The 21,492-nt window shown below is 41.7% G+C and overlaps 1 protein-coding gene across 2 annotated transcripts in view; it reads right to left on the reverse strand.

Annotated features, from left to right (window-relative positions):
- Window positions 1-1,298: 1,298 nt before the first annotated feature.
- The window catches only part of marchf8 (membrane-associated ring finger (C3HC4) 8), a 75,494-nt gene continuing 55,300 nt past the window's right edge, over window positions 1,299-21,492 (reverse strand). Inside the window, exons 4-9 of one of the 2 annotated variants that reach the window (XM_069144677.1) lie at window positions 13,846-13,925; window positions 12,503-13,438; window positions 7,008-7,188; window positions 5,843-5,978; window positions 3,737-3,751; window positions 1,299-1,689 (exon numbers count right to left, since the gene is read on the reverse strand). In XM_069144677.1, coding sequence (XP_069000778.1) covers window positions 1,385-1,689; window positions 3,737-3,751; window positions 5,843-5,978; window positions 7,008-7,188; window positions 12,503-13,438; window positions 13,846-13,925 — 1,653 coding nt within the window. In that variant the 3' untranslated portion in view covers window positions 1,299-1,384. The remainder of the gene's footprint in view (window positions 1,690-3,736; window positions 3,752-5,842; window positions 5,979-7,007; window positions 7,189-12,502; window positions 13,439-13,845; window positions 13,926-21,492) is intronic. The other variant, XM_069144676.1, reaches the window with a different exon arrangement.

Below are 21,492 nucleotides of genomic sequence, written 5' to 3' on the forward strand. Positions count from 1 at the left end.
AAGAAATTATAATAATTGACGAGAGATTGTAAATGTGCAGGTGCTTATCTGCAGTTTGAAGCGGTGAAATCTTAAAATCCACAGTTCCAGTTATTTTAATCAGAACTGTCGGGGATGCTTCAGTTTCTACGCCGCGGTGGGAGTGACAGGAGGGCAAACTGAAAGCAGGCAGCTGTGGGTTTCTCAAGGCATATCTCATGACTAAGCAAACAAATCAACATATTAAAAACTGCACATGGAATATCACACTGTAAATATTTTCGCATGATAGAAAAACAAGAGCGATACCGTTTGTGCCCAAAGGCTCTCATCACGACCTCAAGACACGGAAATTATCTCGCAATTTCCTGTGACCAGTAAAAAAAAGTTGTATTTTTTTTATATGTATTTTTTTTTTTTATTTATTTATTTTTTTTTTTAAATCATTTTTTAAAAAGTTTACATTCTCAAAGCCTTCAGAGAGTTCATGTTGGGGTAGGGAAGTCATGTCGCTGGATTTTCCATTATCTGCAGTAGAGCTATGAGAGACACATTTTCATCTTTTTCGGTTTCTTTCAGCACGTTTCCACTTTTCTTTTTTTTTTTTTTAACCCCGATTCCTTTTTTGTCATCCGTGGGAGGGTTAATCTGTAAGTACATGTGCATTTGAGGAGAAGTTTTTTCGAGTGTGCTCACCCTCATGTATAACATACAAGATTTAGGTCATATTAAAGAGAAAATAGGAATTAGAGGAGGAGAGAGGGTGTGTTGTGGACACTAAAAAATAAAAGTGCTTCGATGTGTGTCCAGATCGAGGCCCGGTTGGATCCAGACCGGCGCCGAGCTGACAGACCATAGCGACAGAGATGGCAGTAGTTGGATTGTTCCAGTGATCCGATGCGCGGCGCTACATACTGATCCACGGCGGGTTGTCCCGAGACTCACAGGCGGTAAAAACAAACAAATCGAACATCATCAGAGACGTGTAGGCCTCCGGAGGCGTTTGTGAGTCCATTCTTCTCAGTCCTGCTCTCACAGAGGTCTACATACAAGAGTCCTGTGGTGACCTCCAGGCCTCTTCTGACATTTACAGGAGTCAGTTATAAACAGTCTGGTCCCGGGAAAGGAAAGATGCGAGAGTGGGAATCGAGGGAATAAGGTGTGACAGGAGGAGTGTGGACCGCTGAAGGAGGCTTTGTGGGTGAAGGTTGGGGAGTATAAGACGACCAGAGGAGGTCAGTCTAGGATCGGACGAAGGGGGAATGTCTGGTTGTTCCTCAGTCACAGAGCATCTCCGTGACCGCTACTCTTCACCGTGGGCCTTGTTTGTTTGTGTGTGTGTGTGTGTGTGTGTGTGTGTGTGTGTGTCGTAAGAGTAGGACAACTAGTAGCTTGGACCAAAGTGTCAGACATGTAGCACCTCCATACTGTAGTCCTCTGTCTCTGTGTACTGGGAGGAGTTTGTGTCTGACTGGGTGGGGGCCAGAGCCTCCTTGCTCTCCAGACTGGGCTCCATGAGAGGCGGCTTCTCCAGCGCCAGCTTTTTACACGTTTCCGGCCGGTTCTGCACGTATATGACCCGGTTGTAGGCCTTGAGTCTCCTCCATAGATGGATGTAGACTTTGCACTGCACATACATGAAAACCAGTCCCCCCGTGAAGCCGATGGCCACCACCACCAGTTTGGTCCAGAAAGGCCATTCCAGTATACCTGAGTGACAGAGAGCAGACAAAAAAAAAGAAACGAGTGCACGAGTCAAACACAGACCAGACTGCAAAAACCACAACAACAACAACAACCACAACAACAACAACAACAAACTACTTCAAAATAAAATGTCTACAGTCTAGCACATTATGTATATAGTGAGATTCAGGAGGTCAAAATGCACCGGTGGAATACACAGAGAAGGGTGGCTCGACAAGCTGCTGCATTTTTTTTTAATAATATCTCAGTGACTCATTCAACAGCTCAACCTTGAACTACAATATGTATAAACAGGAAGGTATGCGATCGGGGAAACTGCAGTATAAATGTATGGGAGACAAATGGACACAGGATCATTACAGTGTGTGCACGGTGCTGTATTTCTTTAACGAGGATGGTTTATGTTTCAGCAGCACGCTGACGTTTTTGTAAATTATGCATGTTTTATATCACGGCTTCTCATTCTGTTTGCCGTTTTATGTTTATTACGCATGTTTGTACGGGATTAAAATCACATTCCTGAAACTGGCATGAGATGGTGAAAATCCTGTTGACATTTAATCTACTGCTCTATGGTAATGCAGGTTTGGACAGTAAATCAGAATGTGATCATGATTAAAGATCAATTGATCATATTTTGCCATATTGTTTACACAGTGGACGCTAATTGTTTTTGATATTTTCCTAGCATATTACTTTATTGTGTTACTGTGAGGAATATTTTTCAATTTTAATATTATTGTTGCTTCAGTGCAACAAGGTTTGTCAGATATTTAATTAAACAAATTAGATTAAAAAAAAAAATTCCCAACCATAGATACATTTAATCTAAAATTACATGTACTGTGATGGAGGGTTTCATCCACAGTCTAAACTGAACATTACAGCGCCATAAAAATAACTAATAAAATCAGACGTGGTGTTCATAGTGTTATTGTAAAACCCAAGCGGGTTTAACGTCTGCGGTTTGATATTTATTCTCATCAAAATGAAAACAAATGAATGAATAAATAAACGGGAATGCTCTGGTGGTTTAGCAGCTGAACCATAAACTGTAAGGTCTCCAGTTCATGTCAGGCTGGGGACGTTTGGTGCATGTCATTCTTATTTCCTGTCATCTCTCCAACATCGCTGTCCTATAAAGCCACGAAATGCCCCCCAAAATAATAATACCTATGAAATTAAAGCAATAAATTAGTTTGAAAAGTGGGAAAAAAAAAATCCCACAGCAGCAGGTTTTACCAAATGTTTTGCAGTAATGAGCACCATGTGATTTGTAGTAAATTCGCTAAACAGCAAAAACATTTGGATGGCCCCCGGGGCAATTCCAGCATTTCTGCACACTGCAAATACCTAAAACCCCAAGGCTCCATGTAGGAGGTAAGAAATTTGCAATTTTGGAAAACATAAATATTTGGAATAAACTGCAGCATTGTTCAAAACAAATACCGAGATGCAAAAAAGGTATTGACCTACATCCCATCAGTCTTTTCACATCAGCTGTCATATTACAGCGAGTTCAAAATATGAGTTTAAGAAAGGTCCATTATGGAGTAACGTAATCCTATATTTAAATAAATATATAGAATAAAATACAAAAATGCCTCGTATGATGTGAGGAAAACCAATTCAAAGAAGGCAAACATAACATAATCAGTATAGTATAAACTCTGCAGGACAGAAATGTCAGACACTTTAAATCTAATTTCACAAAAAGAGATTAAAGTGTAATTTGTTGTGTGAGAATATGACAGTGAGGTTTGATTTAATGAAAACCGTCAGTCACAAAGTAAAAGACAGAAAATAAATCAAAGCGTGTTCCTCGACTCTGTGTCTGTCTGCGTTCGTTATGCCGGAACATTCAGTGAGGTGGTGTGAATATAAGTCGCCTTTTAGGGTGAAGAAGGAGCATTTCTATCCTGAAATCAAGGCAGAGAAGGGAAGGAAAGGGGTATAAAGTGCAGTTGGAAAAGAACTGGATACACCTGACAGAAAGGCTGACGGGGAAAACACAATTTGAAAATCAAAAGGTCAAAGTTGAAATGTTTACCTGGGATTCTTCCGGCTGCATGAGTAAAGAGAGTGTAAGTATCATGTATTACCAAAGACACACAAACAGATTGATAGAAGAGGCAAAGCCAAAGAAATTTTAAGTCAAATTATTACAGTTGCACACTTCAGGATGTAATCCACCATGCAGTCAAACATTAAATCCGTTTCACAAATCAAGAGAGACAATAAAATAGATTTCACGGTATTTAGATCCACCTCTCCCGTAATCTGGATTTGTGAGTAAAAAAAAAAAACATAACTGTGGTTGTGAGCGTCTTGGCAGGAGAGGTGAGGAACTATTTGGCATCACCATGGTTACTGAACCCGACAGCCCTCAGGGACTCGAATAAGTCTGAATCATCAGGTTGAGCTAAACAGGCACAGCCTGCTCTTCCATCTGTACACCGTCTGAGAAGTGCCAAATATGCCAGGGAGGGATGAGGAGCAGCAGACCAAGTGCCAGCGGACGCTCCAACAGCTCACCATTAAAGCAGACTCCTCTCTCCATTTTTAAAAAATTTTTTTTAGCCCCGACAGGGACAGCACAGCCATCTGAGGATAGCGCCGTCAATCTCTCCATGACTGAGTGCTGCTTTCCACTTTGGTCAGGATGGATGCGGACAGGGCTCTATAGGTGGCTAAACGTCTGGTTTTGTTGCCCTCTTATTCTGAGGCTATTCTACAGTCTATGGTCAGCAGCAGTGTCCGGTTTGGCACAGACACTTAATACAACACAAAGGTAGTGGGAAAAAAAATCTGAGAGGTTATCATAGAACCAAACTTACATTTTCCTTAATAAACCAAAAAAAAAAAGAAAGCAAAGAGACTCTGAGGTAAACACCCACTAATTCAATCGTTTTAGGTCATTTGAGACAATCCCAGTGTTACATGCATAAAACTTACATAAAGATGTCTCAAAGTAACAAAATTGCAGCGCCTCAAAAACTCACTTATTTACACATTATGTCTGGACCATTTTAGAAATGGCTAGCTGGCTGCCTGGCAACCACACAGTGACTGCACCTTGCCAAGAAATGGTCCTGCACTTACAGCCCCAATAAAACCATTTTACACTTTGTCTGTCGAACGCATTAAACAAACAAGATGTAACATATTAATTTGGCTCATTGTATTACCTCAGCCAGGCTAGCTGCAACCAGCTGCTAACTTGAGACATCAAAACGTTATTGATCTTTTCATCTGACCCCCCCGGGAGGAAAGTGTGCGTATTCCCCGAAATGTCAAACTACTCCTTTAAATGATTTCCCTGTTATAAAATATTGACAGTGTTGTATTTTTAGATATTTGCCTTCTAGCTGTTAGTTTTTTTTTAATTTTTTATAAACATGTTCAGTATGTGCCAAACTGACACTAACTACTGCTGTCACATAGCTGTCGGACCTCACTGTCATTTTCTGCAGCACATGTACAGTGAGATAACTCATGCACACCACATGCACCCACTCTCTCTGACACCCCCCCTTCCTACCCACCCCCACCCACCCACTCACACAAATAGTCAGCCACACTCTTTCATGCTTGCGAGAATCTTTTGCTGACTACTTCCTTTTCTTGAACAGGGCTGACCACAAACTGATCTTCAACACATAAATCCTGAATCAAACTGAAATCATCTCAACCTGCAAGAACAACCTCAGCCTGAAAGTGTCAGTCTCACTGTGGGTCTTAGAACGAGATAGAAACACATATTTTTTGGGGAATCTCAGACTACAGATGGGAGATCAAAGGGAGCTGAATTGAATCTAAAACACTCCTCAGAAACAGAAAATAATCTCGAAAGCAAACGGTAAACTTCTTCGCATGTTTGTTCATTCTCAGCTGTGACTTCGACACCCACTGAGTTTCTGCATGTGAATCACGCCCACATATACCCCAAACTAAAGGAACATTTCACACTATCCACTCTCGCATCACTGCGATGACACGACAGTTATACAGCTTTGTCGTGAAATGCGGCACACGAATGACTTCATTGTCACGCTGGAAGATTGTGGATGAGTGGGTGACGTCCAACATATCGCCACATCCAACACAGACAACGACGTTAATGCTCGAGTGCGTGCGCATTGGAGTCTGTGCTGACCTAGTTTGATCTCCTCTGCCGTCCTGTCGATAAGAACGTAGAGCGACCACACCACGCAGGTGATGGCGATGACATGGAAGGTGACCGAAAACAAGATCTTCCTTCTCTCGCTCGCCGTCATCTGTAGTTTCTCCCACTGAGAAAAAGACACAAGAGAAAGAGGATTTCAGGATGTCAAAAGTGCATCGACAATTCAGAAACACACACAAAACACATCGGTCTTTCATACACTTGAAGCAATTAAACTGTTGGTTCTCTTGGCCATTTTCTGGGGCAGCTCAGAGTGTGATCTAAATATTTGATGGAGACCATTGAGCTGCTGTGATCAAGGTCCGTTATTACACAGCTCTTCTTGGCAGGGTGAAGAAGATGGAGAAGAAAAGTGGCATGGAGGCCCCAGCACACCGAGGCGACGTACCCTGCCGCCTGCCAGGCGCTCAGTTAACACACTAGCACCTTGTCGGCCACTGGCTGCACAATATATGAGGCTGGAAATGAGCCCAGTGCCACAAAGAAAACACAAAATACAAGGCCAGCACCATCCGACTAGTTTTGTAAATAAACTGTATATGCTCTCCCAACATCCAAAATAAATTGCTCTTGACTTCAGAAATGAAATGGTACAAAACTGTGGGGTCACATTTATGAGAAGCGGGTGTTGCAGTACAACATGAAACCAAGCACTCTTTGATAAACGCTTCACACCGACACCAACGTCCGCCTTCATCTCAAATTTTTCTTGCGCGCTCACACATGAACAACTTCAATATTCACCCATGGGACTCAGAAGCTATTAACAGCGGAGCATTTGTTTAAGGTCTTTTGTGCAGCTAATGAAGGGCGGAGGAATTTTAATTAAGAGTGTCCTTCTATCTCCAGCCCACAGCAATTGGTAAGAGCCTTTAAGGGACGTGTGCTGCCCGTAAACCATGAATCACAACCCCTCCCCCGCTACCACTAAACCCCAAAAAGTTCCGCTTCTGAAAACGGCGTCAAAGCTCAGGGTCCTGTGTTATCTGTGCGGCAGATTGGAGGCCATTCTTTGGCATTTTCAGGTGGGACACATGGAAACACAGCTGCATCAGTGGCCTGGATGCATTTACAGAGAATGAACTAATGAATATGAGCACTAATTTGCTTCACGCACACACACTAATTGTCTCACCTTGCGCAGCGGTTTGAGCTTGGTCTCCATGATGAACTCATATTTACAGAGCTCACAGCAGCGAGTGTCGGAGCTCTTGATCCATTGCTGTAGACAGGCCTGGTGGACGAAGCGCAGGCTCCCCGTGCAGTGGCAGGGTGTGATCAGAGGGCTCTCGTCATCCCCTTCACAGTGACAAATCCTACGGGAGCCAAAGAATACAAGTCAACACTGAGCCAGAAGCAAGAAAGCTGTGGCAGGAGGAAGACAGGAGAGAAGGAAAGATCAGAAAGAGAGAAGTTGGCAGGCAAAGCTGACAGATATTTCCCCAAATCCGAGAAAACTTGAGTTCTAAAAGATATCCTGCGTGTCAGCAAACGTGTCGGGCTCTCTTGTAGTATTTATAATAAGTCATAATAAGACAATGTGCTCGGAAAAATGCTAATTTTCTCCACACTTTGGGAAAAGCATGTCAGGTGTGAATACAATTTCACAAATACAAAAAGCATATTAAGACCCCGGCTGCAGAAGGCAACACGTGTCCCACATGAATAACCTCAATCAAGACAAACCAATTTGATTCAAAGCACTTCATTTGCAAACCCAAGCGACATTCTCGGGAAAAAAATATCTACATTATCGCAGTGTCGCAGCACAATATTGAACAATCTAATCAGATACCCGGCAGCTGTACAGCAGCCTTAGTGTCAGTGTTGCCTGTCATGATAACAATGTTAAGTGGACATACGGGGAGTGGCGACACCATAATCAACACCAATACGACCATTTACATCTTATCAGTTCACATGCATGAATTATAAACTGGATGATCCCAGGAGTGAGTATTGCTAGATTATTTCTGCATAATTCAGTTGTAAATGCTGGGTTGCTTTGGTCAGGTTTCTATTTGTGCTCCAACTCCTACAACCAAAACCACTTCAACTGTGTTCAACCATTCTTAAAATCTATCTCGTTTCACCATTTATTCATGACATTACTTTTTAACTACCACAAACTATTTTAACAATTTATATCTTAGGTTCAGCAATTTCAAATGCTTTTCAGTTACTTTCACCAATGTTAACTTCATACATCTTATAAACATGGATCCCTTACTTGTAGGCAAATGTTTTAGCTGCCTCTGCTCACTTTCTTATACAGCTTTCAGACTCTCAGCTGTAACATGTGGTGTCCAGGTGTGTTTGTGGAACTATATCTCTTTATCCGTCTATTTATTTATAATCTTTCCATGCACAAATACCCCTGTTTGTGTATCCCTGCAATAACCGCCACAAATGTTGGCCTACAAAATGTACTTTAATTTTTAAAGCTTCACAATTCTGGTATTTTCTCCAGCATGCAGTTGCATTGCATCTACCAGGTGTTTGTGATATTGTGTTCGGTCCCTGTGAAAGCTTACAAAGACTTCTGTGAGGTATTCTGTGGACAGATAAAGACAACTGGAACATTCGATTAGGTGTCTGCAACCTCTCAGGACCCAGGTATCAGACTGAAGCGGTCCACCACTGCTTTTCAAGAGCACACGTATCGGATACTGTCTGACAGGTAGGAGATGTTCTCACATTAAAGAGAAGCGTGTGTGTCTGGTCTGTATGTTGAATGTAAGGCAGAGTCTGTCTGTCCAGTTGACAGGACAGACAGATTGTGTGAAACGGCAGGATACGTGCCATTATAAAACACACACACACCCACACCCACACCCACACACACGTCTCACTTGAGAAAGCAGAAAGTCATTATGATCTCAGAACTCAACGTCAGGACATTGACCTTGTTGTGGTTGCTCAGACCAGTAAATAAGCAATAAGCTCCAAAATCTGCTGCTGCTGGTTCCACCGCAAAACAACTTTGATTAAAGGTCAGACTGATGTTTCTGGCTGGACTAACAGAGTGATTGGAAAGGGAGTTAAAGCTGCTGTACTGCAATATAAAGCAGAAGTGTAAATGAATACAAAATATCAATCTATTTTTCAAATCCACTTTTTCTACTGATTAGACCAAGCAGATTGATGCATAAATGAGGGATGGCATTTACTGTGTTTTCCCCTGAGTGAAATACTGATAGCAGTGCCACGTCTCTCTGGGGAAGAAGAAACAAGCAAACAAAGCATGGGAAAAAAAAAAAAAGAGAAAAAGGGCGAGAAAAAGGAAAAGGGAGCGGGGTGTTCAGATGGGATTGTCTTTATCCTGGTTCAGGACAGGATGAGAACACACAGAGAAACACATGCATACCCACATGCGTCCACACAGGTTAGAAAGTGCGTTTGCAAGATACAGTCTATTTTCAGACTTCACTGATCTGGCCAAAGCCTTACAAGATTAAAAGACAGAGTTAACAATGGAGGATAAAAATAGGTCATTTCCACAGGTTCTCCAAAAGAGGAGGAGTTGGAAGGAGGGAAAGGAGGACTGGGGGATTAAAGGAGAGAGGAGGCACAATTAACATCTCCAGAGGAGGCTTTTTTGTTGTTGGTTATGGATAGGCAGCTTTGTTTGCATGGATAACAAGATGATGAACTGCAGATTCTCTTCCCACGCATATTGTATTACCATTTCAACAAAAACATTTTTTTTTTTTTAAACAGCTCAAGGAACTGGACCATCTCAGTGCTTATATCAAGCACTGCTGCCTGTTGAAATTAACAAATTTGACAAATTATTCTAACGTTGATGGGAATTTTCTTTTTAGGTAGGAGGGGATAATGACAGAAAAATCCCTACACCTACGCCATGGTGGAAATAAAGGGATCAGTAAACAACATGAGTGTATGAGACTGGAGAGATCTTCTGCTGAAAAATATCAGATTTTGCTCAATTTCATGGAGGTTTCACCTGCCAGAAGAAGACAAAATGTTATGTAAATTACTTCAAAAGGCACTTTAATGATAGAAATCTTACAAATAAAGCACGCAAAATTCAGCCTTGTCATGCGGTGTAATGCACAACCGTAGATTAACTCAATAATAATCCCAGAAACATTTTACAGCTAAATTATCTATTTTTGTGCCAGCAGCGGCACATTCCAAGCACTCGAAGGCATGGGAAGTTAAAACTTAATTTGCATAACTTGAGCAGCCAAAACACACCCTGCTCAACAGTCATTTTAAAATGGCAGGGACTCCGTTAGATTGTGTCAACATTAAAATGTGAGAAGCAAAACAGAGTCAGGAAATCGCAAGCACCACAAGCGGAGAAGGAAATGAGCTTGGCAACAACAATGCCTGTCGAGGCATTCACTCTCTTCTTGTTCCGTCTTTCCTCGTTTCCTTGTACTTTTTTCCTGTGGCATGCAGCCAGTCTTTGCACCCTACACTTCCTCGTGCTGCCCTCATCCTGAAAATGTTGATGTATTTTATTTTCAAATGAATTTTTCAACACTAATCCGTTTTCTTTTCTGCTAAACAGATTTTCATGTGGATGATGCGGGGCAGAGTGTGACATCTGAGGCTTTTTTTTTTTTTTTTTTGCTCTCAGCCCGTTTGCAGTCAGAACAGTTTAAGCTATACATCACCAGAGACACGCTGATCAGTGAAAAACACAATTCAATTAGAGGCATCAGCACCCATCTTGCTTTTTCCTCCTTCCCCTTCTCTGCACGTCTTAAGAGGTTACTTGTCTCTCTTTGCACGGCCACGCTTGCCTTAAAAGAGAATATTACATTTGCTGGGGAGACACTTATCGTTTGGTGGAAGGTTAAGAAATGACATGGACTGTAGCTGTTTTATGTCAGATATAAAAGCTTAAAGGTATATTGTAGTGCCGTTGCTTGTGGCTCTTTGGAGCGGTTTGCAGTTGTTTGCATCTCGTCCTCTACTAGAATGTGCATGAGGGCAGTCACGCATATGTTAAGTGTGCAAGTCATAAAATGCTTAGAAAAAGAGAAGCGGCAAAAGAAGATGTGGGAGTAAAGAATGTAAGATATCACTGCATATTTTGTTGGCCATATCTTTCAAATAAAGATGTGGTTAGATGACACCCGTGATCAACAGATAGTGGCAGCAACATTCACGCAATGTTGCAATACACCACCAAAAGGCAGGTAGGAAGATGACGGGAAGCCGATGTACATACAAAAAATTGAATTACAGCAGCTTTGGACATGTTTTATGATAAAGGAAATGGCTCCAATTCAGTCAGCTTGTTAATGCGTTTTTGTGAGTAACACTGAATGTGAACTGAAAGTTGACATTTCTGATGAGGTACTCGACTTCCTACTATGACTATCTGAAATGTTGTCAATAAAAGAGCTGGCTGATAATTAACTTGCTCTTCGTCTGTGGAAAAGCAACCACGCACAGGTGAGTTCTGCCTCGCCTCTAAGCTCACGTGTCAAGCCACCTGACAGAGAGCTGACATGATGGGTTTGTGTATGTCAGTGTGTGCGCAGTCAGAGGCTACTGCAAGCTATTTGAAGCCAATAATCTGCCTCTTGATCTCTGGCTTTCAACTTGCCAATACTAAGCTCATGTTCCTTTATCAGCCCACAGCCGACATGGAAAACGTAAACTGTAATCTGGTAAGCAGGACAGGCAGAGACCACACCTGTGAGGACAATAAAGACAGATGCATATAATTAATATTCACTTGTGTTTAAGGCCTAAATCTCATAAATCCAGAGACTCGCTGCCAGACGGAGCATTGACAGACAGATGCTGTAACCCAGAGAGATTCAATGTGTTTACAGGGGCTGTGCAGCCACGACCTGGTCCGTAATCAAATATTACTCACAACTTGTCCTGGCTAACATGGCCTGGCTCTGCCAATTGGATCGCGCACAGCTTGTCATGTGACAAAGACTGATGATGGTCCTGTTGACCCCATCAGACAGACACCGGTTAACTACCATTTACTGTTCACTTTCCCCCACCGTTCCTCTATTTCTCAGACAGTCACACACTCCGCTCCTCAGTAGTATTAAATTTTCCGCCCTAACCTCTGCCCCTCTATCTATTCCTCAGCGCTGCCATTGCCCCCAATTCCAACTGCAAAGCGTCAAGCTTATGAGCAAAATCAATCACAATTTTTTGCAATCTATGGGAGACACTTTTCTGCCTCATCGATCTAATAACAATGAAAAATAATTTTAAAAATACAGGTTGACAGCACAATGAAAAACATGGCAAAGCACTGAGATAACAGTGGGGTGAAATTAGATGGTATGAAATAAGACTACATTGGATTTTTGCTATAAACACACACAAGGGGTTGAATCAGGATAACTGAGGGGGAGGTGTACGGTGTTTAGTGTTGGCAGATTAAAGCATCTATGTGTCAGGCTCTCCTGATTAACAGCTCCACTCTGAGTAGGGTCTTAGAGGACAAGTACTGCTGTGGTTTAAGATATTTGCTGGGTAGTTACACTACAGGATGAGAAGCTCTCCACTACTCCACAGGGCTCTGGGGTTCACTGCCACGTAACGGCACAGGGGTGATCTGGGCTTTACCAAGTCACAGGAAGGGTGGGTGTGGTTTACACCATCCAGACAGTCACCCACCTGCAGAAGTCCCCAGATAGCGAAAAGGGCGACAGCGACCCCGTTTTCTCTGACAAAGGGGATGGACAGCCGTCCAAGTCGCTGTCCTCGTCCATATAGCACAGCGGGGCTAGATGAGCACCCGGCCCAGCCACAGTGACCTTTTCTGGGGTTGCCAGTGGGCTCGTTTCCTTTGGAGCTGGACTGGGCTGGTCCTCCTCAAACACGTCGTCATCTCCCAGTAGATCCTCGGGAGGAAAGCCTGACTCGCTGCGGTCCAGCATGACACTAGAGGACTTGTGCAGGTGTGAAGCGTAGCTGCCCATCTCAGAGCACTGCAGGCTGGCCGACGTGGAGGATCGAGAGAAGGGAAGGAGAAGACGGAGGAAGTTGGAACTCGGGGAGGGATGCAGGTGGAGATGGGTGTTGGAAAGAGTTGGGGGAGGGGTGACGACGGCAGGGCCAGATGGGAGACAATTAGTGGGAGGGATGCCCAACATGTATTTGTAGTTGTTGGTGAAGGAGGGGACAAGGTGGGGGTGGGTGCGTGATGAGAAGGCCAGATTTGGGCTCTGGTGTGTGGGGGCTGCAGCCACCTTGCCGTTGAGTGTGTGCGCCCTTTGATCCGGGCCAGGAAGCTGAGCGGGCTCGGGCTTCAGCTCCAGCTCTCCCTCGGAGCATGTGCGATCTATAAAGTGCAGGCCGCGGCAAAGATTGTCCACGCGCTGACCCACATCGTTCAGAGACACTGAAAACCTGAGTGAGCTGTTGGGGCGGATGTTGACGGATGATGGGCGGAGCAGAGAAAGCCAGTCTCGTTGTTTGCCGTGTTTGGAGGCCGGCAGGGCGTCTGCACAGAGCGTGGTCACTGAAAAACCTCCTGAACCTTGACAAGTTTTACCGTTAGAATCCAGCAGAACTACAGCGGTCTGCTTCTGAGTGTCCTGATCCTGACTGCTGTTGTCAGAGTGTTTGTGCATGCGTGTTTATGAAAAAGGACCACGTGATAGACAACAGTGGTGAAGGACAGCAGGAGAAGGTATGGGAGAGGACAAAAAAGAGAAATGGAAAAGACATCATGCATTTGAAAAATAAAGGAATTTGAAAAAAAGAGGAGATAAAAGGCTTCGGGGGCTTTGCCTCCGCATGAAAATACCAAACACTGGATGATCCATGTTACTATAAAATTAATTTTACTGCAGCTTACGCGCAACTCCCCACAGTGACAGAGCAAACCAACATCATCCACTGATACTTCACCAGTAATGGACTTCAGATTCAATTTATGGTCCTCAGGGGTTCATATCATCATGGATGCAAATTACTGATTCACTGGCGTGATTTGAGGTCAAAGTGTTTTGTACCTGCAGATGTCCTGGCTGGAGGGGGAAACCGACGTCCTCGAGAAACTGCATGGAGCGTTGACTGAAGTCGGGCTCCCCGCCTGAGGAACAAAAATAAAAAAGGCAGTTCAGGTCAGAAAACACAATCATGATACATCGAAGTGAAACCCTGCGGCGAAATAGACAGTGTTATTCAACAAGCATGACCAAATATTACAGTATTTCCAGCAATGTGGTGAGAACTGTCATCGTCTGAATCTGATCTTGACAGTATGTCGTTGCGTAGTGACGCACAGGATGAGAAAAAGGAAAACCACATTCCTGGCAGGTTATCTGTCTGATTAAATCTGTGCCAGGAAAAATCTGTCTCGGTACGTCACAGAGCAGGCAAAGCACCAGGCGGCCATGAAAGAGAAGCGCCGGTGAGACAGAGGGCGAGTGATGAAGAATGAGATGCACAGAAAGGCACAGCTGGAGGACGTGAGGCTGCAGAGACTCGCTCAGCCTCCACAGAGAATCTTTAAACGGGTAGAACGCTGTTTTAACAAAAAATATTGTAGCTTTCACCAGTATTTCATTTTACACAATGGGATGGTGAGGACAACTTAAAGAGGGCCTTGGGTTTGAAAGATAACTTTCCCAATAAAGCAAGAAACACAAGCAGTCAGAAGATCATACTGATCATACTCCGCTGTCACAAGGACAGATACAGGAGATCATTCCTGCCCACTGCAATAAGACTGTATAATAACTCACCTCTGGCAAAATCCATCACGCAACAATAACACCGTTGTCTGTTTTTCTTGTTTGTTTAAGCTATTGTTTAGTTAGTTTTAATTTAATTATTCTATTTATTGTATATACTGTGCATTTTTATATTTAATATTTTTTACTGTTGTTTTATTGCTTTCCTGTATCTATAAATGCTGCTGGAGCGGAAAAAAAAAATCCCCTTGGGGATTAATAAAGTAAGTAAGTAAGTAAGTAAGTAAGTATCTATCTATCTATCTTATCTATCTATCTATCTATCTATCTATCTATCTATCTATACTGACAAGCAAACAGTTTAGCAGGATTATGAACTGTATTTGGAAGAAACCTTTGAAAGTGGATGCACCTGAAACATCAGGAAAACCTCCCTTTACTCTGATGTAGTGCTCGGGTGTGATTCCTTTGTGGTGTTATAAGCTATAACTTTAATAATTCATCTCAGTGCTCTTCCACAGAGACAGCTAGAGACTGGGAAAATAAAGACATGGGGTCAGATAGTGTTTGGGTTGCCAATGTAAAAACATGGGGAGCCGGGTCATTTCAACAAGAAACTAATTACCTATTGATTTCATTTCTAACTAAGGGAAAATTTATAGCTCATGGCCTGACACTAATCAATAGACAATTCAATGTCCAGCTATGCCCTTCAGCCTGTTTATCTGTCTGTACATGAACAGCACAGCTTCACTATTAACCATCTTTTCTCACTTGCACACAAAAGCAAAGCGTTTTTCTTTAATAGTTCATCCAAGGTTGCAGTTTCACTAAATATTTTATTTCCTCTGTTAATTATTTATTTTACCGTCTACTTTTAATACCACGCATTCAAGGCTGCTGTTTGGTGCTGCTGCGGGAGTCTGGACTATAAATGTAAAACAAACAGACAGCTTTGAGAAGTGTGTGAGAGACAAAAAGATCGAATCAAAGCAATAAAAGCATTATTGTTTTGCAGTTAGCACGACGTTTAACTACCCAACTGGAACACACTATAATAGACAATGTAGAGTGATAAAAAGAAAATGAGGTGGACCGTGATCTCAGTTGTGGCACGAGACGGTCTTTATTTATTTTGTTCCATCTTGTCTCTGTTAATCATTCCCATTATTATCTTGTGCGAGTTGGCCAATAGACAAGCAACTTAGTATTTGAGCAAGCAGATGACAGGATGAGAATAACATCGTCTAAGTTGTAATGATTAACTCTCTGTTAACAGCCCGTAGGACTCTTCAGACTTCTATTAAACATCTGCTCTCCCTCATACCGGCCCTCTCCTGTGACGAGGCCCTTTGATGAGTAAATGAGTGCTCGCGTTTAATGGCTAACTAAAACACTGCAGGCAATGATGTTTCAGCAATTGCTAAAAAAAATATTTGCAGGTGGCTTCACTCGCCACACTTTACTTTGGAAGCTGTAAACTGTGAAGAGAAGGATATTGAAACTTACATTTATCCATTCGGATGTGGTTCTTTGGGTCTAATGTGATAATCATATACAATAACACACGTCACACTCACTGTAATAAACACCTGTTTATTACGTTTGCTGAAACAAGCCCCCATTTCATTATCATAACTACTTATTTAACCTGTCTCCTTGAGCGCACACACACACACACACACACACACACACTTCAACTATGCATAACCTACCCTTTTTTCAACTTATTATACCTTCTCTTGTCCCTCAAACACCTCGTCTCTCACATCTCCTATTGACTCAGTCTCCGTTATTCTTTTACAGCCTCTACCTTCAGAGAATCACAGATCTCGTTTTCTAGCCATTGGGGCCTTTCAAAGAATAACCTTTAAAATCTAACAGGAGCAATGAATCATCAGCTCACCGTTAGAGGCTTCTAACAAGCCGGACAGACAGTGCGAGTGGACCAGGTGTTGACAAGATGCCAACAGAAAAGTAATACAGAAGACAAGCATCAGAGTTCACTCTTCGCCTTAAAAACTGTACAAAATCTTTTTCAAGGTGTCAAAGTGTACTTGCTCTAATCAACATCACCTTCCAGTCACACGCTAATCTGAACTTTAACATATTAATATCACTCTTTTAATCAGTTTGGTTGACAAAAGCCAAATTCAACAAAAGCCATAGCAACAGTTAGCAACAGAACCTTGGGTAAAGATCGTTTCGTCATAACACTGTTTTTCCAAGGTCAGAAATGAAATCAAAAGAAATTGTTTGACATTTGGGAAATAGGTGTTATCTTTCTCCCTGAAGCTTAGATGAGAAAATCAATACCACTCTGCACGTACTTTTGTGCAGTTTAATCACAAAACTAATAAATATTATTGGTGAGAAGCTTTCTCAGGCAACCCTGTGCAAACATTCGATGAATAATTTTTTTTAATCTGCAACTTCTTTTATTACTTGATTAAAGCTGCTTTATTTTTAAATATTTATCTCCAGCTCACTTGTTCTCTTCCATTTAAACCTTCTGCCAGGCTCTCACAACGTCATGGTGCTTATTAAAACGGAGGACCCCAGCTATGCATTCTATACGTCAGTTATATACAGTGAGAGTGAGTGTTATTGTATGGTAAGTAAAGTGATGCCACCAAGCAGAGACGCACTGGTAGGCTGTGCTGTCAATCCAGTTGTAAAAGACTTTAAGTCAAATACGAGACGGAGGAAGTAGATGATTCAAGAGAAAAGGCTTGTTAAAATTCATATATATGGGCATAGTATGTAATCACAGAAGTATGAAGCAAGATGCAAATCTCTGCTAAATTCAATAACAGATCTAATTTCTTTTTCTGATGTGGAGCCAGAAAATCCAGCCTGCAAGGTATTATTTTTCATGAGCCACTCTATGAAACCGAAGTCATATCATAAGAAGTTCTCTTTTTTTTTTTATTGAAAAACGACAAACATATTAGAGCCTTAATCAGCATGATTTGTTAGCAGTGGTCTGAGCAGGAGGCTGCAGGAAAGCTGATGAATTTGATCGGCCAATCATTTTTCTGGCACTCCATACTTTCATAAATCATGCCTCTCCATCTGCTTCAATGGGACCTCATGTGAGCTTGCAGAAACTGGCAATCAGTGCAGTTGCGTCAACTCTTGAATGGGCTTCACAGAGGGAGCGTCGAGCTTTAAAGGCAGGAGAATATCCTTGTTTATCATTTTAATATTACTAAACCTACTTTTATTGTTTTTTAGTAAGACATTTAGTTGTATTTAAAAGAAACTGTACTCTCACAATATAGTAGCTGTTTACAGAAGAAAGACATGGAATGGGAAAATGGAAATGGATGAAAGATCCTATGTTAACAACTTTTGAGCATTCATCCCATCAGACAGCTCAAGACAATTGTACAATTGCACAGTTGGTTTGTGAGGGTTAAGATACTGTAAAATGATCATATAAACCTGTGCGTATTGAAGATACAGGGTTGTTTGTTCTATTTATGATTAGATAAAGACGGTTTATTTACTTTAAACAAAACAGATTTTGGCTGACGTAAGACATCCATGTTTGCTTAGTTAAAGTCAGATATTGCAAAGTTATGTTATAATAATTATGAGAACTGATGATGATAAGCAGCAGTCTTGGACTTCTGAGACTGACACGCTAAAAGAACCAGCAAACCTGAGCTTTGAACACAGATTGTTGGATCTCTTTAGGGCTGTTGTTATCTCATATTCATCTGGAAACTTGAATAATCAAGTGCAAAATTGCTTGCTAGATTTGTTTTAATAGCTGTACAGATGAAATGATGATTGATTAATTAAACAGAAAATGTATAAGCTCAAGACATCATTTGCTAAAAATGCTTTGCATTATGTAGCTCCAACTTCTCCAATGTCAGGGTTTGCTGCTTTTCCTGAGAGCTTTTGTATGCAACATGAAGTAATCATCATCAAACATTACTGGGTATATTTCATATTTGTTTATCACGAAAAGCAATTTGGAAAATAATTACAGATTAATCCGTCATAGAAAATCAGGGTAGTTGCAGTTTTGTTGCAGTGATTGAAATTCTGATCATAGATTTTTATGTTGGTTTTTATTACTTATCCTCCGTGGGTGTAATTTTACAAAATTGGAGACAAAGTCTGGTTTTTCCAAGGACCAAAGCTCGCTTCAGCAGAAACTAGTAAAAATAAACAATACAGCCAGTTTGAGGAAGAAAACCACACAAACTACAATGCGCTCGAAGAACAGTTGATGTTACTTTCTTGAAACTAGTAGCATGGCTTCGACATCATTTGCTAAAAATGCTTTGCATTATGTAGCTTTGCATTATGTAGCTCCAACTTCTTAACATCAGGGGTCTGCCAAGCTGAACAGACAAACTGAACCGGCCCCGTGGAGATGTGGAGGACAGCTCCGGGTTGTGCACTGCAGCAGTGGAGCCTGAAATGCTGCAAAACTGCAGCAGCTTGAATTTGAAGGCATCACCAGATGTTTGGCTCACTATCAGCGGCAGCCCACTGAGCAGTGAGTCGCTGCTTTGTGTCTTTATGAGGACTGTAATACCTTAATTCCTTCCCAAACAGTGTAGGAGGCATCGTGCAGCTAAACTGTGCTAAAGAGAGAATCGGCTACAGCTAAGCCTCCTGACCTCACCGAGTGGAAAATCACCTCGCGTCAAATCAGCGGGCAATCCTTAGCCCACACTCTGTGCTCTGATAATGCTTTCAGAGCTGCTTTTTAAAAAAAAAAATATATATATACATATACATATATATACATACATTCAATACTGACCATTCTTTTATTTCACATAAAAATGCTGATTATTTGCCCTCAACACCACCTTTCTTTCACAACTCTCTGAACACCTTGAAAGAAGATAACTAATGAAAAAATGAGTCAATGGGAAAACAAACATGTAGCAGATGAGAGGTAATGAGATTCTGGCTTTGGATACACATATGTTTATACCTACAACCATACACCTTAACACCCCCCCCCCCCCCCCCCCACACACACACACAGTAAGCTCACTGATGGATGCGGTCTCACCATTATGAAAAAAATAGTACTCCCAGCTAAATTCAGCTGCTTGCTTTCCAGTTATTATATAAATCTCTCTTGCGTGAGTGTCTCTTGGCAGGTATTCCTGTGGGAATCTTAAAAGCAACTGGATGTCTAGAATTTAGATGCATTTTCGAGTCATCTTCAGAGAGGAGAAAGCTGCTAACACCAACAATTCATTGACAGTATACACCTAAAAAGTTGTGAAAGCCAAGAGGACAACAAGCATCCTGCCAAGTGATCAGTATGAAACAAGAGCAGGTGCGTTGACAGAATGAACAAATTCTTTGGATGTCAGCTTTCAAATTATCCAGACTGTGCTGTCGTGCCAAGCCAGAGATGTTATGAAATATTCCTCTCAGGCCGATGCTGTGGTTATTTATATAGAGAGCTATCTTTTAAGTAGGTCAACAATTGGATACGAGCACATTCATTTTTGATTTGATCTGACATGAGCTGATGTGATTCAGCTTGAATCTGTGCCATGTGAAGCAATCCAGCATTTGTTTTGGTGCCCTTATTTTGAGTCTGGCTGGAGATCACCAGGAAATGAATGAAAACAATCGCATGTCAGTCAAGATCATCCAGAGGACTTTCACCAGCGGCTCGTACACAATGCAAATGTGTAAATGAACTGAATGCCTTAGCAGTTGTACATTTTACTGCGAGCTAGTTTTGCAACATAAATGAACTTGACCTACATTTTACATTCTTTCAGCAAAGAGGAACATTTCAGTCACTACTGGTGATATGGAAATCTTTCATCTCATCCTGCCAATACTGCAGAGAGCGGGGAACCTTATAAATGCACTGCATACATGCATAAAATCATCTTCTGTGGTATGGCAGATCATATTCTTATTCGAGCAGCTTCCAGCGAGAGTGGTTTCAGGAGGATGGTGTGGTACTGAAAATATATTCCACACATATAGCAATCCACTGTTAAAGCTTTTGTTTTCAGTATGAGTCTTTGGCAGTATCTGTCAAGACTTTATTGTGCTATTTCTTTTGTCTTCAAAATTGGTCTACCAATTCAAACCAATGACTTTTCCAGTCACAAGCTGACTCTTAAACTGTTTGAGAGTCCCAGAAGACTTGTCAATCTGGAGAACAATTAATACCGATTTAAAACCCGTCAGTCAGTTGTATCTCCCTTTAGGAAAGAGCAACAGCTGGCAGGCAGACTGTTGATTATTAATAAAAGCTGTCAAACTTAAGAGCCTCGTTCATACTTCATGTCTATCACCCATAACACACACATTTCTCAGAAGAATGGCGGTCCACATAGGACATTCAATGACAATGCAGATTGTCTGCTAAACAATGAAATCCACCCCACGAAAAGGGAAACAATGTGGTTACTACCTCAGGCTGACACTGCTCTCTTCAAGCTCTACACTAAATACTCCACGTCCATTAAGATCATAGATCAACATTCGATAACTTACTTTCTCGATTTTCTATTTTTATACAAAGTTAAGACTGACAGCAGCTTTATATCTAATGGACTGACATGAGTGTGGTATCAATCTTCTCATCTGACTTTGACAGAAAGTAAACACATTTCCCAAAATTTCAAAACTAGTCCTTTTAAGCACATGCTGATGAATGCCAGTCTTCAGTTTTATAATTTCAGCCTTCATTTTTAGATGAGCTACAGGCCACACCGATCTGAAGGCGATGACTCTGACAAACACACATTTATCACACAGGACAACCACAGGAGTTCACGATTATTAGCTCACTTAAAGATTATTGTCCGATCTGGGCTGTTGTAAACATTTGAGTTTGCACCTGTACTTCCTACTGTAGCTCGATGTTGACAGACTTTATACTCACTGAAGTTGTGCTTGTGTCATGATATACTGTGTTGTAAAGCTCCGGTGTTGCTAAATGTTATTGCA

This window comes from Embiotoca jacksoni, unplaced genomic scaffold (assembly GCF_022577435.1).
Source record: "Embiotoca jacksoni isolate LCO1_2020_lvr unplaced genomic scaffold, fEmbJac1.0.p SCAF_12, whole genome shotgun sequence".
In the NCBI taxonomy this organism is placed as follows: domain Eukaryota; kingdom Metazoa; phylum Chordata; class Actinopteri; family Embiotocidae; genus Embiotoca; species Embiotoca jacksoni.